General features: G+C 38.9%; 1 protein-coding gene across 1 annotated transcript; it reads left to right on the plus strand.

Annotated features, from left to right (window-relative positions):
* Positions 1–1,898: 1,898 nt before the first annotated feature.
* On the plus strand, positions 1,899–25,625 carry Smpx (small muscle protein X-linked). The gene is made up of 6 exons (XM_051179231.1): positions 1,899–2,171; positions 2,692–2,836; positions 6,113–6,169; positions 20,043–20,126; positions 23,809–23,811; positions 25,480–25,625. Exons 3-6 carry the CDS (start codon positions 6,131–6,133, stop codon positions 25,612–25,614), a joined length of 261 nt encoding a protein of 86 aa, XP_051035188.1. The 5' UTR covers positions 1,899–2,171; positions 2,692–2,836; positions 6,113–6,130; the 3' UTR covers positions 25,615–25,625.
* Positions 25,626–26,937: the final 1,312 nt, after the last annotated feature.

The raw sequence follows: 26,937 nt of genomic DNA on the forward strand, positions 1-26,937 counted from the left end.
CAAAAAAATAAAAGCTAGGAAGAACTGACTGAGTTAGTAGAATGAGTCTTTACTTGCTGCTTTCTACGGTGTCACTAAACTCACAGAGCTGTTGAAAGGACTAACTAAAATTTTCAAATTATTCACTTTGGAGCTGAAGAAGGGGTATTAGATATTCTATCGCTCTTGGACTGTAGTGTGTGTGTGTGTGTGTGTGTGTGTGTGTGTGTGTGTGTGTGTGTGTTGGGGAGGGGTGAAGGTGTACAGGTAAAAAGGACTTTGGTGAATTGTGTTTTTGTGAATGACTTTAAGTGTTTTTTTTTTTTTTTTTTTTTTTTTTTTTTTTTGAAATATGCCCAAAAGTCTTAAGCTGTCCCTTCAATGTTTAGTACCCTCTGGTCTCCCATTTTCTATACTTTGTGTGAGTCTCATTGTTTCATCTTCCTATTCCTCATCTTGACTGTCCCTGTCAGAAATAAACTTATCTTCTACCCTGTCTCCTTGAGCCCCTTTATTAATTGTCACTCATTAACCCAGTGTTCCTGGTGTGTGCCAGTGGCTTCTTGCACAATAGGTGCAGACTTTTATGGGAGCCTTGAACTGACAGCAGGAGTGGGAATTTTCAGAGTTATATAATGAAGTCAAGTAAAGTGCTTGCCTTCTTGGTGCTTCTGAGAGACCCCAGCTGGGATGGATGCTCAGCTGACAACTACTCACCACTCCACAAGTTTGGACCCTGTTGATGTCCTCTATGCTTGATGGCTTCACTGCTTGCCAGAAGGGGTGGTTGATTCCCTCTCCCTCACAGAGCAAGCATGGTTGATGATGGCTGTTGCTGAGAATGTCCTGTGGTTTGAAGTGTGCTCACCCAGGGGGTGGGTTTTAAATTAATTCTGTAGAGTACTTCTACTAAAGGGAAGTTGATATTTTTATATTTTTTGTTTTGTTTTGTGGTGTTATTGGTTTTATTTGTTTGTTTTGGTGTGTGTGTGTGTGTGTGTGTGTGTGTGTGTGTGTGTGTTTTGTTTTTTTTTTTTTTTTTTTTTTTGAGGCAGGACTTTCTTCATTCATAGCCCTGGCTACCTGGAACTCACTATGTAGACTAGACTTACCTCGAACTCACAGGGATATACTTGCCTTTGCTTCCTGAATGCTGGGATTAAAGATGTGAGCCACCACACCTAGCCCAAAGGGAAGTTTCGTATGAAGTTAATTTCAGAAACCGAAGAAGTTCAACAACAAAGCCATGTTTAAAATAGTGACCATGAGCCTTGGGATTTGAAAAATGTTTCTCCAGGTACCTAATCTTGGCCATTGCCAATCCCAAAAGTAGACATTTCCCTTTGTTTTGTTCTCTTCTGTTGTCTCATTTGCCAAGATTGAAGGTCAATGCATCAATAAAAGCAGTAGAGCCAAGTTAGCAAGGTCTGTGAGGCCAGCAACTATGCCAGCCCATCCATTTTTGACCATGTTCGACCTACAAACTAGGACATTGTCTTATATTTTTGGTTGTGAGCCTAGCCTTTAACAGCTGAGCCATCTCTCCATCCCAACAGTGTCTTATAGTTTAATGCAACGGTATAATTCTATTATTTGGTGACTGCTTATTGAGTGCTGATTATTAAATAACTTTAACAGCTCCCAAGCGACTAAGCTTGGACTCAAGCAATGTCTGATATCAGCACCCCTGCTTCTCACAATTTTTAATGAACCTTTTCTGATTTTCTGTCCTCTAGATAGTACAGCTAAAGATAGACTTTTCCTACGTTTTGAAGTTCACTACACCCCTCAGAAAATGTGAGAGAATGCAGCCAGCCTCCTCGGGAAGATTAGGAGGGCAGTAAGATAACACAGCCACCTCTAGGCTGATATTTGAGCCCTGCTTTCTACATGGTCAAGACTTTCGGAGGCAGCCAGCCTCTATATTTAGGAAGAACAACTGTGAGCTATGACAGGAATTCTCTTTAACACTTAGCCTTAAACTGAGTTCCCCTCTAGCCCCAAGCCAGGAGCAGCTCTCAGAACTGAAGAGACACAGAGCACTCCAGCTATTTCAGCTACATGAAAAGCGCTGGAATTGTGATCCTAGCTCAGACGACACCGGGAGTTCCTTCTATCCTCTAAAGAGCTTTGTGTTTTTTCACCTGACTGCCTGGGACTGTCCTCAGGCAGTAAACAAATCCAGAGAGCAGGTAAGCTTTGGCTGACAGCTTTCTAGAGGGAATTTCTTTGATCACTAACAAAGTGACTACTCAGAACTTTGTACTTGGCTAAGTACTGCGTGTAGCTTCTTTGTCAATTCCCCTCTTACTGGTGGTAACCCTGATTTTATACTTTGTGTGTGCATGTGTGTATGTGTGTGTGTGTGTGTGTGTGTGTGTGTGTGTGTGTGTGTATTGAACTAAAGGGGTTTTCATTAACAGGGATGTTAAGAAAATACTCACAATCCAGATATGATAACTGTGACCTTGAAGCTCTGCTGGCTAGTGTTACAGTCAGCTGCAGACTGCTTACAGGTTCTAAGTTGAGAATTAATCAGAAGTGTGGGCAGAGGAAAGCTGGAACATTAGTTTTGTGTGTGTGTGTGTGTGTGTGTGTGTGTGTGTGTGTATGTGTGTTTGTCTAAATAAAACCATTGTGAGAGTGTTAGATGGCGTAAGTTTAGAATGCTTTTCAGGCATAAGTTTAGAATACTTTTCTCCTTTCCTCAAGTGCCGGGCTTGGTCTCAACAACAAGCTTGCATAGACAGAATCATCTTTTCAAGAGCTTTGCTTTGGTCGCTGTTTTCCTGTACCCAGCAGGGTAGAGGGCAGTACTCAGTGTCCTTCCTTGTCTCCGTGGGCACCAGATTCCAAGGTATGGAACTGCAAAAACTCTCTCTTTCCTCCCAGCAAAGTGAAGTGGTCAGCACATCATTCTACACCCTCCGTGGGAATTATTTTTAGCTTCAGGATAGAAGATAAATCCCTTTGAGATAGAGCTTTACTCATTTCCTTGACCTTTCAAAAGAACAAACAAAGCTCTTCATTCCAAACAGCGATTGATTTTCCCCGTAATCTCATCTTGGGAAATAAGTAATATTAAAGTTGACTGGTTTTAGTAAGTTTAAGGTTTTTATTTAGAAGCTAGCTATTAGGTGCTGCCCAATCAAAACCAAATAGAGGTCTACATCATCCATGAGTCAGCATATAGACCATTAAAAGTTCCCACAGTCTGCCAGGAAAAACTTACCTGTGCTCAGTTGGCAAGCCTCACCAGTTTATTAAATCAATATATGCCTTGTCAAACTTGTAGTGTTTCAAATTTTAGCCAGATCCAGGAGACAGATGTAGCAATTATGTGTTGTAAAAAGTACCTATTTGGATAAAAAGCGGTGGTCCTGAAGTGGGTAGTGGTGAGAGTATAGCAAGCATCTCTTGCTGTTTCCACCCATGGAAGAAGCATGCAGATGTAGAGGGAAGGTATACTACACTCTACATCCTGATGGAGGTGAATGCTCAACCAGGGAATCAGCCAGGGAACACTGTCTATTTTTATTCATCACCGGGCTTTGCCCTGATTTCTCTGCAAATAATGAGGACAGCAGGAACTGCTGCTGAACTGATTTATACAAATATTCTCTAGCCTGATGTTGAGAAATGAGAGCAGGAAGTGAATTGACTTTCTATAGATGTCTAACGAAGATGGATGAAGATGTTAAGAAGAGATTCAAATACCAATGAGAATATAACAAAGCTACCATAGGGGAGACAAAGTCCATATATCTGTTAGGTTCAGGGTGTCCCAGAAAATACTGTAATCCAGTGGTTGGTGCAAACTGTCAGGGAAAAAAATAAATCACAGATAAAACTCAATGCAGTATAAGTAAAAGCACTCATTGTTTGCTGCTTTCGTATTTCAACTTGCTAATGTAATCACATAAGGGCATTTCCTAATCCTCATGATTTAAATTAATATATAGTAACTTAAACAAAAACCAAAACAAACAACGTTGCAAAGCAGTGGTGCCTGCCTTTAATTCCAGCACTTGGGATGTAGAGGCAGGTGGATCTCTGTGAGTTTGAGGCCAGCCTGGTCTACAGAGCTAGTTCCAGGACAGCCAGGGCTGCACAGAGAAAGGCTATCTCAAAAGATATGTTAATTCAACTCTAGTTGTAATGCATATATAGTGAAAACTGTGGTATTTAAAGTCTTATAAGAACTATTATTTTTGTATTATTTTTCTTAACTTTTAGCAAGTGGAAATGTCAAAAATCAAGCTTTTCCAAGCATATCATTTTGGATTTGAGCTGTATGCCCTAGAATAAATGGCAAATTAGAATGTTCTTTATGTCTCTTTGATGCTGGAAGGAAGACAGCACTCAACTTAAAACTGATCATAGAGAAAAATGTATCTTTGATTGATCAATATTTTGTTCTTAATTTTTAACTGTGTTTAAATTGGCTCTTCTTGGAGCCTTATTGTGGAAGCAGTAGCTATATCTTGGCAAAACATTTAGACCAAACTTTAAAAGTTCTGTTATTTTCATGTACATAGCCACCAAAACTATATATGAGATATAATAATTGTAGATATTTAAAAAATAAATGTACAATTATTTATCTTCATAGAATAGAAGCTAAAATCTAAACTCAAAAAAACCTTGCATTTTTGCAAAGTTTTCTGATCATTCATTTCTGTGTTGAAGACTATGTGCCAGTTCTTCTCTATACTTAAGGCTGTGGATGAGCACAGCACTCAGAAGTTGTTAGCTGTGGCCATCAGCAATAATGCAACAAACATTCATACCATGCCCTAGAGTTCAGAAAGCCTCGCCAGAGGCATTATGTCACTCAGATCTTACCATAATCTGTGAAGCAGGTTCATTTTAAAAAGAGGAAACAGGCCTAGAAATAGTGAATGGCATTGCCTAAGCTTAAGATGACTTGTGTGAAATACTAATACTGCTCCATGTGTTCATTCAGCCACACATTAACCGTATTCATAGCGCTCAGTAAACTTTTTCTTCCTTTCTTTCTTCTTTCTTTCTTCCTTTCTTTATTGTTTTTTCCAGACAGGGTTTCTCTGTGGCTTTGGACTAGCTCTTGTAGACCAGGCTGGTCTCGAACTCACAGAGATCAGCCTGCCTCTGCCTCCCCAGTGCTGGGATTAAAGGCATGTGCTACCACCAACCGGTTTAAATATTGCAGATGTTTGTGAGCCACCATGTGGTTGCTAGGAATTGGACAGTGTTCTTAACCTCTGAGCCATCTCTCCAGCCCCCTTCAGTCAACTCTTAAGGTTTTGAACAGATAATGCCTTTAATTCAATGAGAGTTTAACTTTTTACTTGATCTGGTTGATTTTTAACAGACAGCTATAAAAACAGGCCAGAGCTAGGTTCATTATTATTCTTTGTTCCTCTAACTCCAACAAACCATAGCCTACATCCCTAGATGGGCTTTGTTCCCATTGATCAAAGTTAGGTCTCGTGTGTTTAAAGAAAGCTGGGGAGGAAAGCACTTTTACATCCGGGGTCGGGGGTCCATTATGTCGTCATAATTCTGAACGGAGATTGGTCTAGAACATTCTGGTTTCCAGTGTTCTGGAACCTTGGCTTGTTGGGGACTCAGAGTCTCCCAAGTCTCCAGGAGAAGAGCTGTATGCCCTGCTGAGAGAGGATATTCGGAGACATCTTTGGGTATTCTACCGAGAAGAGTTGCCCCTGGTGAAGTGAGTAGCTTCCCTGACAACAGTAAGTACAGATCAAAAGTTCAGCTTCGAGCTGAGAGCCTCGGCCGAACAAAGGTGTTTTATTCCCACCACCTCTTCAGTTTGCTGCTCTTGGCAGAAGGTCAGGAGGGCAGGCAAAGAGATGATAGGGCCTTTCAAGTTTCTGATCACCTATCGTTTGCATCAGGGCAAGGGATCTCAGTATATCTCCTCCTGAATGATTTATCGAGGTGCTCTAGTGTTCTCTCTCCCTGAGGCATTGGGAAAGAGTCTCCAAGTAACTGCAGAAACTGAGACTGAAAGAATATATGCCCAGCGAAAGGGGCAACTGCCCAGTTGAATCATGAGTTAAAATTCTAATTTATCAAGACCTTGAATCTGAAGGCTGTCACTTTTACAGTGTCTTGTTTATTTTTTTAGGGGTAAGACGTCGTGAATATGTCGAAACAGCCAATTTCTAACGTTAGAACCATCCAGGTAAGTAGGTGTATTTGTGTTTTACCAACAACTCTGGCTTCTGGTCTGATTCCTTAGTAAGTCATGCCAACTGCAATTTGTTCATCTCTAACTGATCATTAACTTTAAGAAGAAAACAAAGTTCCTATTTATGAGACTTAGGAGGCAGATTTGAGAAAGGGCTTTAAAACCGATAGGGTATAACTGAGAACCAATGCTACTTTTGATTGCTATGAATCACAAGGCAATCAAAATTCATAAATAAGAATTACACTCAACAAAAGGTACTAGATTCACAAGAACCTGATCTGTCTTTTATGAAGAACCAGAGAGAGGCTCCAGAAGGCTCCAAAATAACAACGCATAGGAAACAATACTTAATCTGATTTGATCAGTATATCTGGTAGGTATGTATTAAAATATACTACTAAAATATACTGTTCCCCATAAGGACATATAGCTATTATAGGTTAATTAAAATATAGTATGTTTGTATACATAGGATTTTATATGTGCATTGATCGAGAATAGAACATTCAATTTTCATTCTTATAATCAACTGATATAGGGATATAGCAATAGGTCACAGTTTTCTTGACTCATTTGTTTAAAATATATCTTTTTGAGCAGGAGCTTTAGCTCAGTACTATAGCACACAAATAGTATGTGTAAAGATCTGAATTCAATTCCTAGAACTGATAAAATAAAATAAATCTCTTTTTAAACAATGACTTAAGTCAACTGTTTTTCCAAAGCCTTGTGAGTTCAAGCTCATAGGTTATTAATTTTCCTCATGCTATTCCAACAATCTCTTTGGTTGCTTAAAAAGACTTAAGTGTCATCCACAAAGAGGAGACAGAGAAGCAAGCATTTTGAAATGTAGTTACAATATGAAAATAACTTTCAGTATTGGCTTTTATCCAACACTTATTCTGTTGTTTCTTTTTGAGGGCTCCAAGTTTGACTGTCAAATAGTTCCCAGCCTGGGACTCTGGGCACAATACTTTACTGTCAAATTCTGTTTTCCTTTTGTCAACACATAATCTAGCTGTGCTTTCACTGAAGAAATTTCTTCCCCTTCTGGGCTTTCCTGAACGCTGCATGGCATGCAGTAACTCTCAAGTATTGTAATTCTAATGCACCAAACACAAACCAAACACAATTGTAAATGGCTGATGGAGCTTTGTAGGGGTCTGTGAACATTTGGCCAGGCTGTGAACATGCTGATGAAGGTTCGAGAAATCCTAGTATATATAGCAGTGGGGAAGAGTGCTGGGGAGACAGATCTTTACTTGTAATGACTAATGCATACCCTTAAATTGATGGAGTTCTTAAATGGCAAGATGGACACCAGTCTCTGGAAACCTGTCCCTGAGCAAGTTCAAGGAGGGGCCTATGCATTTGGCAAGGATTCCCTTCCACATGCCGACATTCAGTATTCTGGTATCTCCATCTGGTGAGTCTCTGATATATGCTGATAATGGCAGTGGGCATTATTTTGTTGCCTGAACCTGTGAAACTTTAGCCTTTGAATCTTCTCTTTTGCATGGTATTCAAATAGTAGCATGGACTCTGAAACAGACTACAGTCCTGAATCCATCTTGAGCTGGTGCAGAAACATGGAAAAGGACTTCCTGCTGTTTTACCCCTCTGGACCTCCATTTCCAAACCTGTGAAATGGAGGTAATAGTAGTTCTGTTTAAGAATTAGCAAATGAGATCCCCAAAATAGAATAGTAAGTTATCATTGGAAAGCAGCCATTATTCTATTTAAGACCACAAGGGTAGTTTGTATTAGAGTTGTGATTGCTGTACTCCAAGCTCTTGAAGTGCTAAACAGAAAATCTCCTTTTTATTTTTCAAAACACTATCAAGCTTCTTTTCAATCCCTTCCTTTTAAAACTAAAAGTGTATTGATTTTTCTTCCTTAGTGCCCTCTGGCTCACACAAATCTGCACTGAAAATTCACTAGCATTTTATTTACTAAATTTGACCTTGATGTATTTTAAGGCTTGCAATATTTAAAAAGCCACTATTGACCATTCTCAATAGCTGTTATTATGTTGCATTACAAAAAAATCCATCCACTTTACCAACAAGGGCAATCAGTGGTTCCTTATGGATGTGGTATTGTCTCTTTCAATATATTTGATCTTTCACCAAAAGACCTATTTAATGGCCTTTCAGATGAAATATTTTTTTGTTGTGGCACCATCTGATATTTTCCGATCATTTTTACATTAACCTTTAACAGGGCACATTAAACAAAACATGAAAGTGGTGATACAATACAAAATGGTTCATAGTAAGGACATTGGATTATGATTTTCTCTGGAGCAAACCCAAAATCCGATGAGAGAAAACTCTGATTGTGTAAATATCATCAGATGCTCTTAAATAGTCTAATCAACACACTTTAGTCACTTTAATTTTTAAAAATTACTTTATTTTTATGTGTGTGGTTGTTTTGCCTGTACGTATGTATGTGTACCACATGTGCCTGGTGTCCAGTGCCCACAGAAGCTTAAAGAGGAAGTCAGATCCATCACGTGAGTCCTGGAAATGGAACCTGGGTCTTCTGAAAAAGGAGTCACTGCTCTGAACCTCTGACCAATTTTTCTAGTCCATAATTACTTTTTTTAAAAGTCTTTTATCTGCAATTCTATTCAACTGACATTTTCAGGGGGCATAGTATGTACCAGGAGTTGGGTACAAAAGAATGAATTGATACCTCATTTCTGTACTTGATAAATGCATAGTTTGCAGTATTTAATAACTACATGACTTTGGACAAGTAGTATATCTTCTTTGTAATCCATATTTTGTTTATCTGTTAATGAAATGAGTAGCAGGACATGTTTCATAGTGTTTATGCAAGTATGAAATGAGTTTAATACATGTTGCTGTTAGGCCAGTGCCAGAATGATAGTAATTACTTAATAAATGGCTGCTATCACCTATCAATCAGTCATCATCATCACTATCTGTTTTTCTCAATTATCAAAGTGTATGCCTTAGAATACCCTAACTTTCACAGGATATTGTTAATTTGGTTAAGAGTGTCTATAATTGGCTGGGCAGTGGTGGTGCATCCCTTTTTTCCAGCACTCATGAGGCAGAGCTAGGTAGATGTCTGAGTTACAGGCCTGCCTGGTTTACAGAGTGAGTTCTAGGGCAGCCAGGGGTACACAGAGAAACCCTATCTCAAAAAATAAAAACAAAACACACACACACACACAAAAAAAAAAAAACAAAAAAAAAACAAATCAACCAAACAACCAAACAACAAGCAAGAAAACCAACCAACCAAATAATAAAGGAGTTGCCATAACTAGGAAACTTTTTCAGAGTGCATTACTTCTTAACAGCATCTTATTCTTCTCATGAAGACAGTGTTCTCTAAACATTTTGGACTTTTCAATGAGAACTCTTGCAGAATAGTGATTTGTAGTATAAATTTCTAACAGCTTAGCTTTAGATCTCTGTTTTGTCTGGATTAAGTGAACTGAGCCACTTTCAAGTACTTCTCATAGGCAGGCATTTTAAGAGTGTGTCAGAAAATATCGAAGTCAAGCAATTACAAATCTCTGTGGTTTTAAGCATCTTTAGTTTTCTTTTCTGTAAAATTGTGGCAAACATTACTATGTAATGGGACTGTAACAATGAATAAACTAGATAGTTTATGATAAATCCCTGGCTTCTGGTACACATACCCCTCAAAAGGTGAGTTTTCTCCCTGTGCAATGCAAGGGACTCCATTTACCCATGACAGAGTAACAGGGAAGTTAGACTTAGGCTCATCCTTACAGAAGGTAAGGTGTCTTTCATGTTTGTTGAAGATGGCCTTTGAACTGTAAGGGGAGTGTAAGTCTACTATTATTCCCTATTACATTGTCTCAGCCAACAACATCAAAACATTCTGAAGGAGCCAGTTGACTTTTCCATAGACTAGAGAGAGCTCTTTAAGCTGCTTGTAAAGTTCTGTATCAGAGGCTGACAAAACATTTTCCAGAAAGAACCAGATAGACAGTAAATATGTTAGGCTTTGAATTGTTACATCTGCTTCAATGATCATCTCTGCTATTATTCCCCAAAGTAATCACAGGGCCATAAGTGGATGAATGTGTCTGTTTGTCAATGGCATGTTTAAAATTTAAACTTTAGGTGGTGGGTTGCATTTGTCCTGAGGATTGCAACTTGACAATCCCATTGTTGATTATAATGAAGCTGCAACCAAGGCAACATCAGCACACCCTGCACACTGAGTGTGTTCCCTTCCGCTGAAGGGATGTGACATGACAGGTGGCAGGAAAGTTAGAATGGCTGAGAAATCTAATGCCATCAGCCATCTGTGCAGTGGCATTCTCTAATGAGACCAAGTGATACCAGCCCTTGGTTCCATCTAATGTCCTTCATCAGCACACCAATTTTGGGAGTCCCCACAGGCCTCAGCTCACCAGAACCAGCCATCTCTGGGTTGTCATTGATCCATTCTTTCTGATATTTGTCCTCTCCATTGAGATGTAATAATGTCATGACTGACTAGAACAGAGGCTTATGCCCTAATTGTGGCTGTTCTCCGTGATGTCCTCATGATTTGCAAATAGAAGATGTTGTGTCAAATGACCTTTAAGGCCCTGGCCAACTTCTAATAGCCCATAAATCTCCTGAGAATAGTTTCCAAGGCTTTACTTTTCTATAAAAAATAGTTATAGTTATTCAAATACTGTGTACATGCTACAGTGCAGTGTAGCTTTCATATATCACAAGTCAGGGTTGTAAAAAAAATTAACTGATGTACCAAGGATTATCTAGTCGTGATTCAGTCATTCACTGTTATCCCAAAATGCAGTGTTCTGTGATCTTATTGCTAACTTCCCCCACACTTGATACAGAGGTGAATGTCTATGAACTACCCCAAGTGACAAGCCCATCAGAGATGCAATACTTTTTCATGGATGACTTGTGTTTTCCTCTTAAAGAATTCAACCAACATTCATAAATGGTATCTTTTTAATAAGAATGCTATAGCCACTTAAAGTAACATTAAAGACAAGCGATTTGAAGTGAGAAGCACAAAGCAAAATAATTCCATGACGACCGTGGTCTTGAAATATAAGCAAGCATGGCCATTGTATTACCTCTTTCTTAACTGACTTAATCAAGCTTTGTGTGATCATAAATATAACTCTTTTATCATGCACTCAAAGGAATGATTATCTGAGACATGTATTGTTAGGGAGTGCGGTTTCTTACTATGGTAAAGTTTCCCTTGCTATGCAATCCACATGCAGAATGTAATATTTTAATACCACACATTTTAGTACTTCTTTATTTTACCCACCCTTTATCTTTGCTCTCTCCATAGCCTAGGGCACAAAGGCTGCATGGAAACAGAAAGCATCATCTGTCAAAGAAAAGGCTATGTACAGACAGGTTTTATGGACTGTTTTTCCTAGGTTGTATTTCCAGTTTTTAAAAAAGGATTCTAAGCATATGACAGTCCTTACTACAAAGGAGCAGACTACCATCCTGCATGGTTGGTCATCTAATCATTGATTAAGCTAAAAATACTACCAATGACACATACTTTCCTTCATATTTTATTTAAATTTAAAACAAAAAATTAACTTTCATTTGATGTTTGTTTAACTATTGAGGCAAGACTTTTCCTTGATCATAGATCTACTGTTTCTTTCTCACATAAACCATTCAAACACACTGTTTATGATGTCCAATCTGGTTCCATTAAAGTGTAGCAAGAACTTGAATATAGTAGTCTAACTCTCAAGTGGGTTTGGTGTTACTCCAGCCAATGCTGTCTGATGCTTTGATGAAGGCTCAAACATTGTCACATGAAGCGAGCAATCATACCTTGACTACAAGATGTCATGTTTTTACTGCTGATATTTACAAGTGCTGCAGAAATATAACCTGCCCCCTAACCAATTATGCACATTGTCTTAAAAGCTGTACAGTACATTCCTGAAACCTGTTTTACCATGGATGACAAGATTACAGTTGAGTCATTCAGGAAATGATTAAAGAGAACAAAAAAATGTTGAGAACAGTGTTTGGGCGTAGACCTTGCAGAATTAAACATCATTGGTGACTGGGATTTTCTCAAAACTGTTTAGTGGGGAAGTTTGATGTTTTAAATCGATTCATAATTTCAAGAATTCCTAGGTTGTTATGCATTATACAGCTGTAGGATTTTATTTTAACATGAATTGGCTATCTTTTAGTTGTCAGAGGTATGTGTCTTCTGCTTCTCTTATTTTAGGCTAATACAACAAAAAAAATCTCATTTTCTAGTCTAAAAGCACACTTCTTTCTGAAAATCTTCAGTAAAGATGCAATAAATCTTAAAGTGCCTTCTCATTCAGAGAAGGACAAGTCCCGAGAATAGGACAAAGCAGAAAGAAATTCTGAAACATCAAAACCTATAGGGTTCACCATTTGCCATAGTAAAATGGCACACAGAGGCCATCAATACTGGCAGGGCATGCTGGTACATTTGAAAGCAAAGACTGATCAGTGGGTACGGGAGTCCTCTCAAACAAACACACAATGTTCAGATAAATCACAGCAGTCTTTGTAATACAAAGAGCTAGTGAGTGGGGACAAGAAAGGAGGGAGGATAGATCAGTGGCTGTAGAATGAGGAACCCAGTGAGTAGCAGCTATCAAAATCTAACCCACTGGGGAAAGTAGATGTCATCCCACTGTAAGTCATATTGTAGTGACTGAGGAAGGAATATTGTTTCCAGAATCCTTCTGGCTCAAAGCCTAGAGCCAAGGAAGGAGAACAATACAAATAATTAAGGGAGTGTTGGAATTAACTTACAGGGAATTCTTTATACTTTTCTTCACCTGGTGAGATCAAGAACAGTATTAGTTTCACATCAGATAGGTCTTTTATCAGGAAACAGTATCCAGCTCAAGCCAAAGATGACCTGTTAATTTTTTCCATTCCCAATTTAAAGAATATAACAAATTACATATAGCTTGGGAAGGTGATGAAACAGGTCTATTATATCAGGGTCATATTTCAAGATATCTACCATGCATGAGCTTCAAACAGCAACAACAAGTAAGAGTAGCAAGCTTGGAGATAATGGAACACACATTTAGTTCAAGCACTTGGGAGGCAGGGGCAGAGGGGCAGAGGGGCAGAGGGGCAGAGGGGCAGAGGGAGAGAGAGGCAGAGAGAGAAGCAGAGAGGCAGAGAGAGAAGCAGAGAGTAAGTTCCAGGATGGCCAAGGCTACACCGAGATACCCTGTCTCAAAAGCAACAACAACAAAAACACAAACAAACAAACAAGTGAATGAACAAAAACAAAACAAAACAACAACAACAACAACAAAAAAACAAAGGAACTAAGAGATGCATTGCAAAGGGAAACAAAAATCCCAAAGGATCTTCTTCCTTTGTATTTATAGAGAGTGTATATAGATTCATATTTTGTTAGCCTGTGTCTTTTTATAGGTGAGTTAAGACCATTAATGTTGAGGGTGAGTAAGGACCATTGATTGTTGATGCTTGTTTGATTTAGGTTTGTTGTTGGCAGTGGTATTGTGAATATATTTGTTCTGCTTCACCCTAGGTTTCTGGTGTCATTGGATTACCTGTTGCCTACATTTTTGTGGGCGTAGTTACCTTTCTTGGGTTGGAGTTTTCCTTCTAATACTTTCTGTAGGGCTGGATTTGTAGATAAGTATTGGGAAAATCTGGTTTTGCCATTAAATATCTTGTTCTATCCATCTATATTGATTGAGAGTTTTGCTGGATATAGTAACCTAGGCTGGCATCCGTGTTCTCTTAATACTTTTAGAACATCTATCCAGGACCTTCTGGCCTTGAGGGTTTCCATGGAGAAGTCAGGTGTAATTTTGATAGGTCTGCCTTTATATGTTTCCTGTCCTTTTTCCTTCGCTGCTCTTAATATTCTTTCTTTATTCTGTATGCTAGGTGTTTTGATTATTATATGTCGAGGGGTCTTTTTTCTTTGGTCTAGCCTATTTGGGGTTTGGTATGCTTCTTGTACTTTCATGGGCATGTCCTTCTTCAGATTTGGGAAGTTTTCCTCGATGATTTTGTTGAATATGTTTTCAGCACCTTTGAGCTGGGCTTCCTCACCTTCGTCTATGCCTATTATTGTTAGGTTTGGCCTTTTCATGATGTCCCACATTTCCTGGATGTTTTGTGTTAAGGATTTGTTGGATTTATGATTTTCTTTGGTCGATGAATCTATTTCTTGTAGTTTATCTTCTGCGCCTGAGATTCTCTCTTCCATCTCTTATTTTAATATCAATTCTAGGTCATTCATGTCAAGCCTTTTCTGTGTTTGTTCTATTATACAAAGAATAGCTGGTCATGTGATAGTGGTGCATGCCTTTAATTCCAGCACTCAGGAGGCAGAGGCAGATGGATCTCTTTGAGTTTGAGGCTAGCTTGGTCTACAGAGTGAGTTTTAGGAAAGTCAGAGCTACACAGATAAACCCTGTCTTTAAAAAAAAAAGTATAGTTTACAATACAATGTCAGCATAGGTTTGACATCATTGTGGCCCCAAGTATCTAGTAACCTGTGTTTGTTTGTGCCCCACTTTGAGGAGCCATCTGTGGGAACCCATCTTTAGGGGACTTCAGTCGGATTCAGTGCACTAGCCCAGTTCATACTTGAGAGGGGGAGTGTTGGTTGAGAAACGGCAAGTAAAGATACTAAGGAAAAGACAGAGACACGGAATAGAGTCAGGAGGGCATTCCACTGAATACTGAACACCGCAAGTTTATTCTTCAACATTCTAATATACCCAAACAAAAAGTGGTGGAAAGGCAACATATTTCTTTATCAGTATACAAGGGATAAATAGACTTATTTACTTAATTTTCCAAACATTCAGTAGACTAAATCTCTCATCATCTGACTTTGAATGTTAAGAGTAACCACACCTTATACTAAGTTTCTTGACATTTAAATAAGAAATCTACACCTTAGACCAAATATCCTACAGTAGCCATGCATTAGGCCTTTAGGTCTCATGACTTTAACCTTGGAAGAGTAAGGATAGTTTTGAACTCTCTGACCTTAAGTCAAAATGAAGTGAAGTTATTTTTATGGGCCCTGACACAGGTGGAAGCTCAGGTCACCCACATCAATGTGCAACATTCCCCCCACCTCTGTGGCAGCATTGCTCATGGATGAGAACATGGCTTCAGGCTGAAGCACAGACCATAGACATCAGTGTGACCTTGGTGCTAGCATGGGTCACAGACATCAACACAGACCTGTCCACAGTAATACTGTTGGGGGTCCATAGTCCTATTGCAGCTGGGGTCTGTGTTAATATCTATGGCCTGTGTTTTCACTGAAGGCCAAACAAATGTCCATAGCCTTCACATCAATATTGATTGTCGCTGGTCCCCTGCTGCACCCGAGGGCTTTGTCTGTGGTCCTGCTGCAAACACAAACCCTGTTTGTGATCTGTGCTGACACCAGAAACCACATGGAGGCCATGATCCATGCTTCTGTGAGCCACAGAGCTTTGGCAGTGATACAATGACTGCAGATGCACAGTTGAGAAAGAAAGACATGGAAGACTTCTGTGGCAACACCCACCTCCATCCCACCCTACCCCCTGAAAAGAAATAGTAACAGTCTAAACAGGAAGCCATGGAAGGGAACTCTTAAAAACTGTATAGTATACTGACGTGTAGCTCTCTACAATAAATGGCTTTCCAGCAGGTGTGTGGGAGGGGAAGGACTCAGTATTTGAGATGCTGGCCACTGGGAGTTTGACCATGCTTCAGTGAATATATAGCTACCACAAATTGGACTTTTTTTGTTGGGAGGACGTCACAAAGGTGGGGGCGATGAGTAGGGAAGTACTGGGAAGCAAATGTGATAGGAATGAATGATGTGAAATACCCAAAGAATTATGCTGAAAAAAGTAAAAAATGAAGCTCAAAAAGTATAGCTTGCATTATACACAATTTGAATAACAAATACTGCACCTAATTTGTAGGTAAAAGTACTGAGTGATTGAAAAGGTATTTTATTTATATTCAGACATAGAGCGGGGCAGTGATAAGGCAAGAATATGACCCAGTTTTCTGGCTGATAAAAGAAAAATTGATCTACAGGTCTACATTTTCTCACCAAATTTAAGTTGTAAGTTTTTCCCCCCTATGGCTATAACGTAGCCTATAATTTGTCACTCAAACATCACTGCCCTACAATTATTATAACGAAGCCTTTCTAATTATCTTATTGCTAGTGTAGTGCATGACAGAGTTGACAAAGCACTGCTCTTATACTCCCTTATTGATGCATGGTAATGATTGGCCACTGAACATGTTTTCAGGCTGCTTTCGTTCCCATCAATATTTGCTGTTCTAAAAACCATTTAGGTTCTTGATTTCTTGAGTGATGCCTTCAAGAAAAAAAAAGTGTCATGTCATTGAGTTAATGGCTCATTTTTCACCATAGCTTTTGTTTGGCATCTATTCCAGAAGTATGCATTTTGTGTTCTTCTTTTCAAAGGTCACTCTCAAAGTAAAACTCTGCAATTTTAGAGATGGTTAGAGCTAACTTTAGCCAAGGGAAAAGAACTCCTGGAAGACTGGATTGGTAGAGCAAAAAGGGTAACTCTAAAAGTTTGATTTGGAAACGTGGCCTTTGTTTGTTGTACTGTATATGTGATCTTGACCATAAACTCAAAACTCCTTGAGGTTTAATCTGTTTTACTAGTGCGACAAAGATGATGATCTTAACTTCACAGTGAGTTTTGTGAAGAAAAGTTTGTAAACCCTCCTTTTCTATCTATTTTGCATTTTACTTTTTGTTTAGTAATATGTTTTAATTTTTTACATAATTTTTCTTTCCTTTCCTGTCTCCAACCTTCCTGCTCCCTCTCCATAACCTTTTCCCTTTCTTTGATATACATATATATCAACACACACACACACACACACACACACACACACACACACACACACACACACACACGTTATACCCAGGTCATGAGAACTCCTTAGCCTTCCAGACAAAAGACTCTCCCAAACTGCAATAAGGAAAGTTCCTTTTTATTACAAGCCTAGGCTTGGACCCTGTCCTGCAAACTGGCACAGAAGCTGTAGGAAAAGGGTGTCTGGCCTCAATTGCAAGGGGTTTATAAAGGAAAAAACTTCAAGCAGGGTTGTACATACCTTGGCTGTTCAGGATTGTGTAAGAGTTGGTGACCTTTGGATTCATTGGCATGGGAGCTAGAGGAATTCCAAAATTGTTACTAACAGTTGCCCACAAGGACAGCTGTGGTGTGAAGATGTTATTTACCAAGGTTAGTCATTGCCTGATCACCTGGATGGGTTAATTTTGACCAGGGTGGGCACAATTTGGGTACTCCTTGGAATTGTTTATGGTTCCTTGGGTGGAGCTGAATCAGCCTTGTGCTACACAGGGAATTTCTCAAGGTGGCGTTTTCTGTTTAACCTTGCTCTTACAATGTATATGTTACATATATCAATAAATATTTAAATATAGCATGTTGAGTCCAGTTTAGTGTTTCTTGTATGTGTATAATTTCAGGGCTGACCAGTATGTATCAGATAACCAATTAGGGGGCACATTCTTAGGAAAGACTATTAGAAAGAATCTACAGAAACTACCAGCTCCACTTCACTCTTATAAACCATCCATGGAGAAGCTACAAGAGGCTTCAAAATTAATCTTCGAACAAGAAAAAGTTTTCACCCCATAACTGTTATATTGTTAAGTATCACTTTTGTGTGTTTCCTTACTGAGAACTGTATTTGATTGTAAAGCATAATCTTGATTAAATGGCTTAAAGACCGAGTCTTCCAGAAAGAGCATTTTAACCCAAATTCACTCCTAGGAAGGTACCTTTTATAGATTCATAATTGGTTGAATGTGGTGCTCTAAATAAATTTCTTTTTCAGGAGTCTGGGCAGGGTCTTTCTTTGTAGCCCCAATTCTCAATCCACCAAGTGCTGAGATTTAAGGTGTGTGGCATAACACATGGCTCTAACTATACTTTTAATTAATCACTCTTCTCTCAAATAGTCATTGACATGACACCTTTCTTCTCTCATCCAAAATGTAGTGGAGGAAGTAGTCTATTGGTTCAATATAGATCATCTTCTCTGAGTCTGTTCACATTGTTTTGGTCTTATTTCAAGACTCTATGTATGTCATTCTATCTAAATCCTGTTAAATGTGAAGTACTATTACTCTTTTATTTAGTTTTGATTCTTTGTGGTGCTAGATCTAACTGAGAGTCTCATTCATCTTAACTGGACATTCTGTTGCCGAGACCCATCCCTAGTGAATAGCATTATTTTACATCCTACTAAGAAATGAAGGAGTTATGACAATTAAAATTATAAGAGGTGACCTGTAGTAGTGCTGCCTTCCTGAAATTCCATTTATTGGGAAAGCTGAAACAGGAAGGATCACTTGAGTGTAGGAGTTTGAGGGCAGCCTGGACAACATAGTTAGATCATGATCTCATTAGATTCATGAAATTTTGCTACATATTTGCCAGTACATAAGCTCTATCTTTCTCTTAATCCTATGTGTTTCATTTATCATATATGCTCATAAAAACTACTACTTGGAATCAAAGTGATGCATTTTTCTATTTGCTACCAACATTTCTAAACTTGTTTCCTTTCTATGGGACCAGCATTATCCTAGCGTGAAGGAGAGTTTTCAAGCGTGCTCTTTGGGAGCAAAATGTAGACCTGCCATGTCTTGTGAATAATGATACTGGCTATTTCCTATGTTTTGGGTTAATCATTACCCTGGCAACAGAGCATATACCAGGTGACTCCAAAAGGACTTAATAAGTTCAATGGTATGGTACCCAAATCATCAACTCTGTGTCACAAGTTAACAAAACATTTTGCTCTTTTTGCTTAGGCATCATTTTCATTCATATCAAAATGAAATTTCACCTTTTAAATCCCAACTATCCAAGTACTTATAAGGCAACATTTTATCTTCAGTGGAAAAATGCATTCTAGTTTTTAAAACTGTTATTTGAGTGGTACTACTGTTTGAAGACATTTTTGCTATGTATTAAACATTTTCACCTTTTGATGTCTGTAGAAATATGGGTGAAATTTAAATTTACATATTATCTTCTCAAGTTCAAATTACTGTGTCAACATATTCTTACATATTTTAGCGTTTGAAATATTTTGTGTTTACAATAAGATATTTTATGCTTGGCACTGAAGGAGATTAGTATTTTATCTTAATAAAGGATACTAATTGAATTTTTATTAAAAAAAAAGGAAATTGATTTTATAGCACTGTCCCTTTTCTTTACTGTCCCACACATCATAGTGTTGGGGAGAAGATAGAAGAATGTCCACTCAGAAACCTGAGGTCAAGCTAGAACCATGCCAGGATGCTACAGGAAGGAGGTGACAACTTAGGAAGTGTGATAGCACCCACATCATTGTACATTTAAAGGAAACTGATGGAGAACTAAATGTCATATAACTTCCGTGGATGCTCTTTCCTCCTTTTCTATTGTTATGTGTCCCTTCCTCCTCATCACTGAAAGGGGAAAATAAAATGCACTGCAGAAGGGCAATGGTCAGAACACACTGTTTTCAAAATTCTTCCATCCAATCAGGAATTATAAAATCACTGCAAAGACCTAAAGGTGAATGCCAGGAATGTGTGAAAGTGGAAGTGAAATTTTCCTTCGCATATTTTTGTGCTGTTGTTATAGCAATTTTCTTTGGATCAAAAGCTTTGAAGATGTACATTTCAGAAGCATTTCCCTGACGATGATTGCTGTCTTAGAATGTCAGTGCAATTTCTTACTATTCTTAAGCTAAATTTACTCTGTTTTCTCTTTCAGGCAAACATCAATATTCCAATGGGAGCCTTTCGCCCAGGAGGTGGGCAGCCCCCTAGAAGAAAAGAGGCTACTCCTGTGGCAGAGGTGAGGAAGAAACCTAACAGAGATAAGCAAGGCCTGTTCCCTCCTGAGTCTTCCTAGAGGCAAGGCTTCTCAGTTAGCAGGGAAATTCTGTGCCTGCTTTCCATTTCAGCCAGGGCTAAGTGTCTGACAAAGTTGCTTGAAGATGCCAAGCTTGACTTCCTCCTACTTGTCAACTGATTTTGTGCACAGGTGCTTTGGGGCTCACACTAGTCACTTGTTCTTCGAGCAGCTTCTGATGGGAGATTAACCTCAATTAGAGCTCAGTAATAAGGGCATTGAATTACTTTCAGATCCAAACAATCATCTTGATCTTCCTTTGAAAGGAAATCTTTCCAAAGGCGTCTTTCTGGTCTTCCTCCCTGTATTTCCCTATTTTTTCCTCCCTGCCCAATTCAAATATCTTGCTAAAATAGAGACAAAAATGAATAAATGCAACAAACAGAAACAAGTGCCTTCCCCGGGTCTATGCATTTATTTGCATGTGATGTCTCTGCTGAAATGTGATAAGTCTGACTCTGAGGAAGGTGGGATTAAGGTTTATAGATCATTTCATTAACACAAAAATCAGGGCATTTTAAAAGGTGAGGATTTTTAAATGACTTTTATATTTGGCCCACTACTTCAAACTTTCCTAAAATGACCTTAGTCCTGGACCTAACCTTTTCATATATGCAATTTCATGTTCATGGAGGCTTTAGCCTCCAACCAAAAGATTTTTTCCTTTGGAGAGGAGGAAATGAAGTATTTGAATAGCATCACCAAATTTTGGAATTTCAGCTACTAATTTTTGTGTCTGCGACTTGGATCAAGTATATGGGTTGTGTTAGCCAAGCAGAATCTCCTCCATCCCGCAGAGTGCTGCTGTCAGGAAGGAATGAATGGAATAAGGGATGTGGTATAGTCTGGTAGGTATTTGATAAATAAGCAGTTCTTCAGAAATTGCCCTGACTAGCCTCTTGCTCTGCAGATTGTAAGAAAGAGGCATGAGGAGTTTACGGGATGGCTACAGGACTCTACCCTCACCTCCCCTTATTTACCATTTTATTTTTCCTTTTTCACTTTCCTCTGAAATTGTGTCTGTCACTAAGACAGCAGATAGAAGGTAGCTTGGTTCTCTTTTCTCATGAAATTGGCTGATATAACAGTGGTGTGGGGCTCACTTCTCTTCCCTCTGTATAGCAGGCAGGCTTGGATTCTTCCCTGTATAACACGAGTATCCTGCTTAGCAGGCTAGGGTAGCACTTTTCTATCACTCGTTTCTTGTCCCTAGTCTGATGATTTGAACATACTGTATAAAACCACCTAGGACATATATCATCAGGTTTGTGACAATATACTTTCTAACCACTCATGTATTCAAATGGCCCATTGATATTCCTCATATAGTAGAGATAATGAGATATCCACAGGGATCCTTAGACCCTAGAAATGTTCTATGCATTATGCCACTCCTTGTTCTTGGGGTTCATTGGGTAGAACAGAGAGCTAAGGCTGGTCCTTACCCCAAACAAACAGATAGGGACTCTTAGGACTTATGTGGTTTGAGGGAGGGAGTGACCTTGTAGTTCAAATGCTGGCTTGGTCCTCAGAATAAATTTTCCAGAGAAACATTACAAGGGGAGTAATTAGGTGGTTTGTCTTAGCTACAAGATGAGTTAAGTAGAATTTGTGTGGGTTGGCTTGAGGCTCTAGCTACCTTCAGTGGTGTAGTTTCAACGAGGAACTTGAATGTGAATTCAGAATAACCTTACATAGCCACATTTATTACTGTAATCCCTATTTACAAACTAAGGATGTGTTGCCAACCTGCATGCTAACAGAATCATAGTATAATGTGTGATTTGTAGCACACCATCATTAACCAGAACAGCTCACCTCCAGCCTAGTCAGTTAGACTCCCAGGTAAACTCAGAAGGCATTTTGATCTTGACATCCTCTAAGAAGGGAACAAATGGATGTATCCCAGCAGATAAAAAGAGCCTGGGTCATTTTCTTTCTGACAAGGTCTTTGAGCACTGACTATCTCTTGTGTACCTGTGGCTTCTGACCAGTCCTTTTCTTTGTCTACAGACATGGAATGTATCTTCCATACTTATTAGACATAGACATGTACAGGACATAGGGCTCTTCCATCCAATTTCTTTTGCATAAGAAAAACAGCTGTTTATTTCAAGTCATCTGAGGATACTAATGAGCCATTTTTGAGTCTCCAAATCACTCTTTAACTGAAATATCATTATCCTTATTATGCTACATAATAGTACATTGGGACTTTCTCTTAAATATTTCCTTTCATTTGGTCCCTTCACAAGATACAAACATATTATTTAATTCTAATCCAGTTACTTCTTGTAAGGCTTTGGGAAAATTTTTATTTTTATTTTATTTTTTTGCTTTTCCATACATTAGCCTAACTGGTAAGGTAGGAATAAAAGCAGATGTACAGACTTGGTATGAGGATGAAATGACTTAGCACGTGTACCTTAGGACAGCTAGTAGTGTTGGCTGATATCAGTGAGTTTTTACTTTTGAACAGGAATGAGTAGGTCAAAGTCTGTTGCCTCATGTAAGAGCCTAGGGAAAAACTCAGTAGGGTATCTGGTAGTAAAGGAGGGCATGCAATTGGGGTAGCTTGGAAATGCTTCACCATTCTGAAAAGTTTGGCAAATCCTCTGTGATTCCCAAGGCAGGCATTTCCCTTCACAGAGCTGTCACTGAAGTGGAGAATGATGTTGGTAAGTTTTCCCTCACACTGTCTTCATGTACACTGAAGAATAAATAGCCTCTAGTACCCTGCTGAATTGAGATAGCTGTAAAAAGGGATACCCTCCATTAGTCAAGTAGAACCTTCTTTATTCATGCTTTAGTTTACTGTAATTCTTATAATAGTAAATTCGCGGAAGCAGAGAAATGTGATTTTCATTATGTTTATAAAAAGTGGTGGAATGTCAGTGTAAAAATGTGTCCTGCTTCCTGAACAATACCATACTGTCAATTAGTACATATAGTGACAATCTCCATTATATGCCACCTTGATTAATCAAATGCCAAGCCTTATCTTGATTAAAAACTGAAAAAACAGTCAATTGAGACATTAATAATGTGATAGGAAGATGTGTAACATTAAATACTACCATTATTAATCTGTATAAGTTCACTTTATAAATCTGCCCCAGACTCTTCAGTGTAGATATTGGCTGTATGTGTTAAATGTGCCAGCATGGAGGTGACTCACCTGGGAACTTAGCAGAAGGATCTGGAAACATTTTTCTCTTTATGCTTCTTTATTGAGATCTACCCACCTCCAACTGTGGAAGCATTTATAAGTGCTGAAACATTTTTCATTTCATTGCTACACCTATTTAAGAAGAAGCAACACTTTACAGCCTTGTTAAAAATTCCTTCCTGAAAGCCCAGCAAAGAACATTCTGGAATACCTGGTTCTTCAAGTTGGTGTTTTACAGTTTTAACAACCTTTTCTGTATCTATGCTTACAAATGATGAATATGTTTGCATGGAGAAAAGAAGCCAGGTTTCGGGCTCTGTACATGGACCTAAGCGAAAAATATCTTCCAGAGATTTGCAATAGATACATCCTCATTGAGTTACTTTATCATTTGGTGTGGGTAACATATTAGCAATTCAATCATCACTGTGCCAGTTTTACAGAAAATAACTATAGGAAGTCCCATTAGCCATTACAAGAGGAATAACACCTCAGTCTTTTATGCTTACTCATCCTCCCTAATAAACAACTTAAAAACAGTTCTATAAAGGACACATCTACCTAGTGATTTGTCAGAGTTTGGAGAAGCTTGAACACATTCTTCCTCTAAGTGCTAACCAATTTGAGAATGAGACACAGGTAGGCACAGGACTTGGACTCACAGCACTAGTTTTAGCACTGTCCTTCACAGGAGGCAAATGTGGAGTGTCTCATCCCTGACAAATGCATGCACATAGTAGGCACATGCACAACAGGCATACACACACACACACACACACACACACAAATTTACCCAGTTCTTGGTTAAGCAGACAGAGCTATAAGAGTTCTGCACTGGGAACTATGTTCTAAGAAACAGACATTTAAGGGGCAGAGCATTTATTGGGGGGAAACACTTGTAAGAAAGGATGGGAGAAAGCTATAGAAGAGTTAATGAGACCCAGATGCAGGGGAAGAAGAGGGAGGGGCTTAGTGGAAGAAACACAGACCTCAGCATGGCTCTAAGCTCAACTCTCCAGCTTAAGTTTTTCATGGGAGGAGTCCCTGCCTACCAGGTATGGGGTCACCTTGAGGATGCTGCTGTACTCAAGTCATTTGCTAACATGGCATATGGTAAGCATGACCACTGCATGGTGATGAATAGATTTTAGTGACAAGGAGTTAGGGCAGTCACTAAGTTACCCCTGAAGTAATCTGATCCAAAGATTGATATCCTGGCTGTTAGGGTGATCAAATGTCCTCCAATATCTCCCTTTCAGGCAAATAGGAATAACAGACTAGCATGTAATTTTCTTCTCTAGTAACTAGATGGAGCTGTACACAGCAACTGATTTTAATGTTTTATAGTCCTTTTCTATACATGCTTGGTGCATGCACATAGAGGTGTGGGTTGATATGGGATTAGCTAGTTAAACGAAAATCATCCATTATACATTCGAGCCTCTGTCATCAGGCACTAGAGAAGCCACACAAAAAGAAAAGGCTGTGTGTCCCTCCCTAAAGTTGAGATTCTTTTAATGACAAGAAATTTAAACTACTCAAAGCAGCAGGCAAAAGTTGGCCTCTCTCATTCCCTCTCTTATTCAAAGGTGTTTTCCTATGTCCTTCTGAGTTTGTTTATGTTTCCCCAAAGAGCCATAGAACAAAAGGCTCATAGCCACCATACTCTGAACAAATTTTTGCAAGCAAGCTCCTGAACTAATTAAGGCTAACTGAGCACTGACGTTTTACAGATTTCTGCCATCAGGTATCTGATAATGGTATGGTATTAAGTCAGAGTCATTTTTAGAATGTTCTTTTGTGAGAAACACAACTCCTTTTAACCGTTGGCAGTACTTTTTAGTTACCACACTGAACTGTTGTCTAATGTGTCCTAAGTCTTATGGAAAGGACTTTCCCCCTTACAACATTATTTTACATTCCTGTACAAATTTCAGGGAATTTTGTTGAAACTCTAGGGGTATCTGAACAGGAATACAGGAGAAAGTCATTAGGCTAGAATTGTATTTTGACTTTTCTTCCTTTGATATTTTTTTCATGATAGAGTTTTCATGCTCTATTCTATGAACAAGAGAGAAGGAACAATCTTGTTTTTGGTGAGTTGAATTTCTCCCCGTTTCTTTTTAGGGGGCTCCTTCCACTTCGGAGGAAGAGAAGAAACCAATTCCTGGAGCTAAGAAACTCCCAGGACCTGCTGTCAACCTCCTGGAGATCCAGAACGTTAAAAGTGAACTGAAATATGTTCCCAAAACTGAACAGTAGTTCAGTGGAGAACAAAGGTGAGTGGAAAAGCAGTCTCTTTGTCTGAAAAAGACCATCATCAAAAGGAAGCTTTCCACAGGAGGAGTTTACCAGGAAAGTTCAATTTAGATAGTATGTTTTCAGGGAAAGCCACACCTTCAGGTTTATCTTATTCCACAACTGTTTGGAGAACTGGTGAGGCTCCTTGCTTATTGGTCCCTTTCTGATCATTCTTCTAGTAGGGAAGGATGCCATATGCCATAAAGAACAGTGAACAATTGTTCTGGCAATAGGATCTGACAAACAAGTAGCTGTGTAGATTTGGAAGTGAAAGGAAGAAGTACTCCATGCATTTATGCCACATAAAATAAAATAAAATAAAATAAAATAAAATAAAATAGAGGACACCAAAATAGGAACAAGGCAGACCATGAAGCCTTGGGTCTGATGGAAAAAGAGTAGGTGTGGGTATAAATGGAAAAAGAGTAGGTTTGAAACTGTGCAGGTTGCTCCAACAAGGAACAAGGTACATAAAATACTTATTTTCATTTTAATTGTTCAGTAATGATCCCCTGGTAAGAACTCAGCCAACTCTCTGTCTGCAGATCTGGTTCCTAATAACTGGAATAGAAATTCTGCCAACAGACAGTATGGGTTCACCAAGTCATGGTTCTTTCCCTTAGGAGACACTAGGAGCAAATCTGTCCTTTACCAGCATTACCAAACTCTACCAATCACCGTCTTCTCCATCCCTTAAACAGAAGTCTAGAGGAAAATCTACACGGGAACCTGCAATACAGTTTTTATCTCATTGCTTGTCTATTCATTTGTCCCTCCATGCATGTAATATTTATTTATGGCTGGCAGAACTATTTATCACTTGCCACTGTGTGAAGAGCATTATATCCACTTTTGTTTCCAGCTGAAGCTGGGCTGGAACTCTCTGCAATGTAGGCCAGCCCCAAACTTATGGCAATCTTCCCACCTCAGCCTCACTAGTACTGGGATTAGAGGCATGGGCCAGTATGCTTGGCTCCATGGTCTCTTATAAGCTCCATAATAATCAATTATCACCTCATTCTTGGAATGAGTCTTAGGGAGACTGATTCACATCTCACCACATCGTACAAATTGATAGCACATACCCTCCTTGCACTGGAGATGAATATTGACTTTATAGATAGCAACAACAGAATGTTTGTGAGACAGACCAGTGGGTTATCATGATGCCATTTATGTTGTTCTTATCTAGACCTTCTAAAGATATTTTCAAACTAGTTCAGTTGAAAAGATTTCCTAGAGGAAAAGAGGAGCTGGCTGCTCTCCCTCCTTCCCTGCCTTCCT

The sequence above is a fragment of the Phodopus roborovskii genome, unplaced genomic scaffold (assembly GCF_943737965.1).
Source record: "Phodopus roborovskii unplaced genomic scaffold, PHOROB, whole genome shotgun sequence".
Lineage (NCBI taxonomy): Eukaryota > Metazoa > Chordata > Mammalia > Rodentia > Cricetidae > Phodopus > Phodopus roborovskii.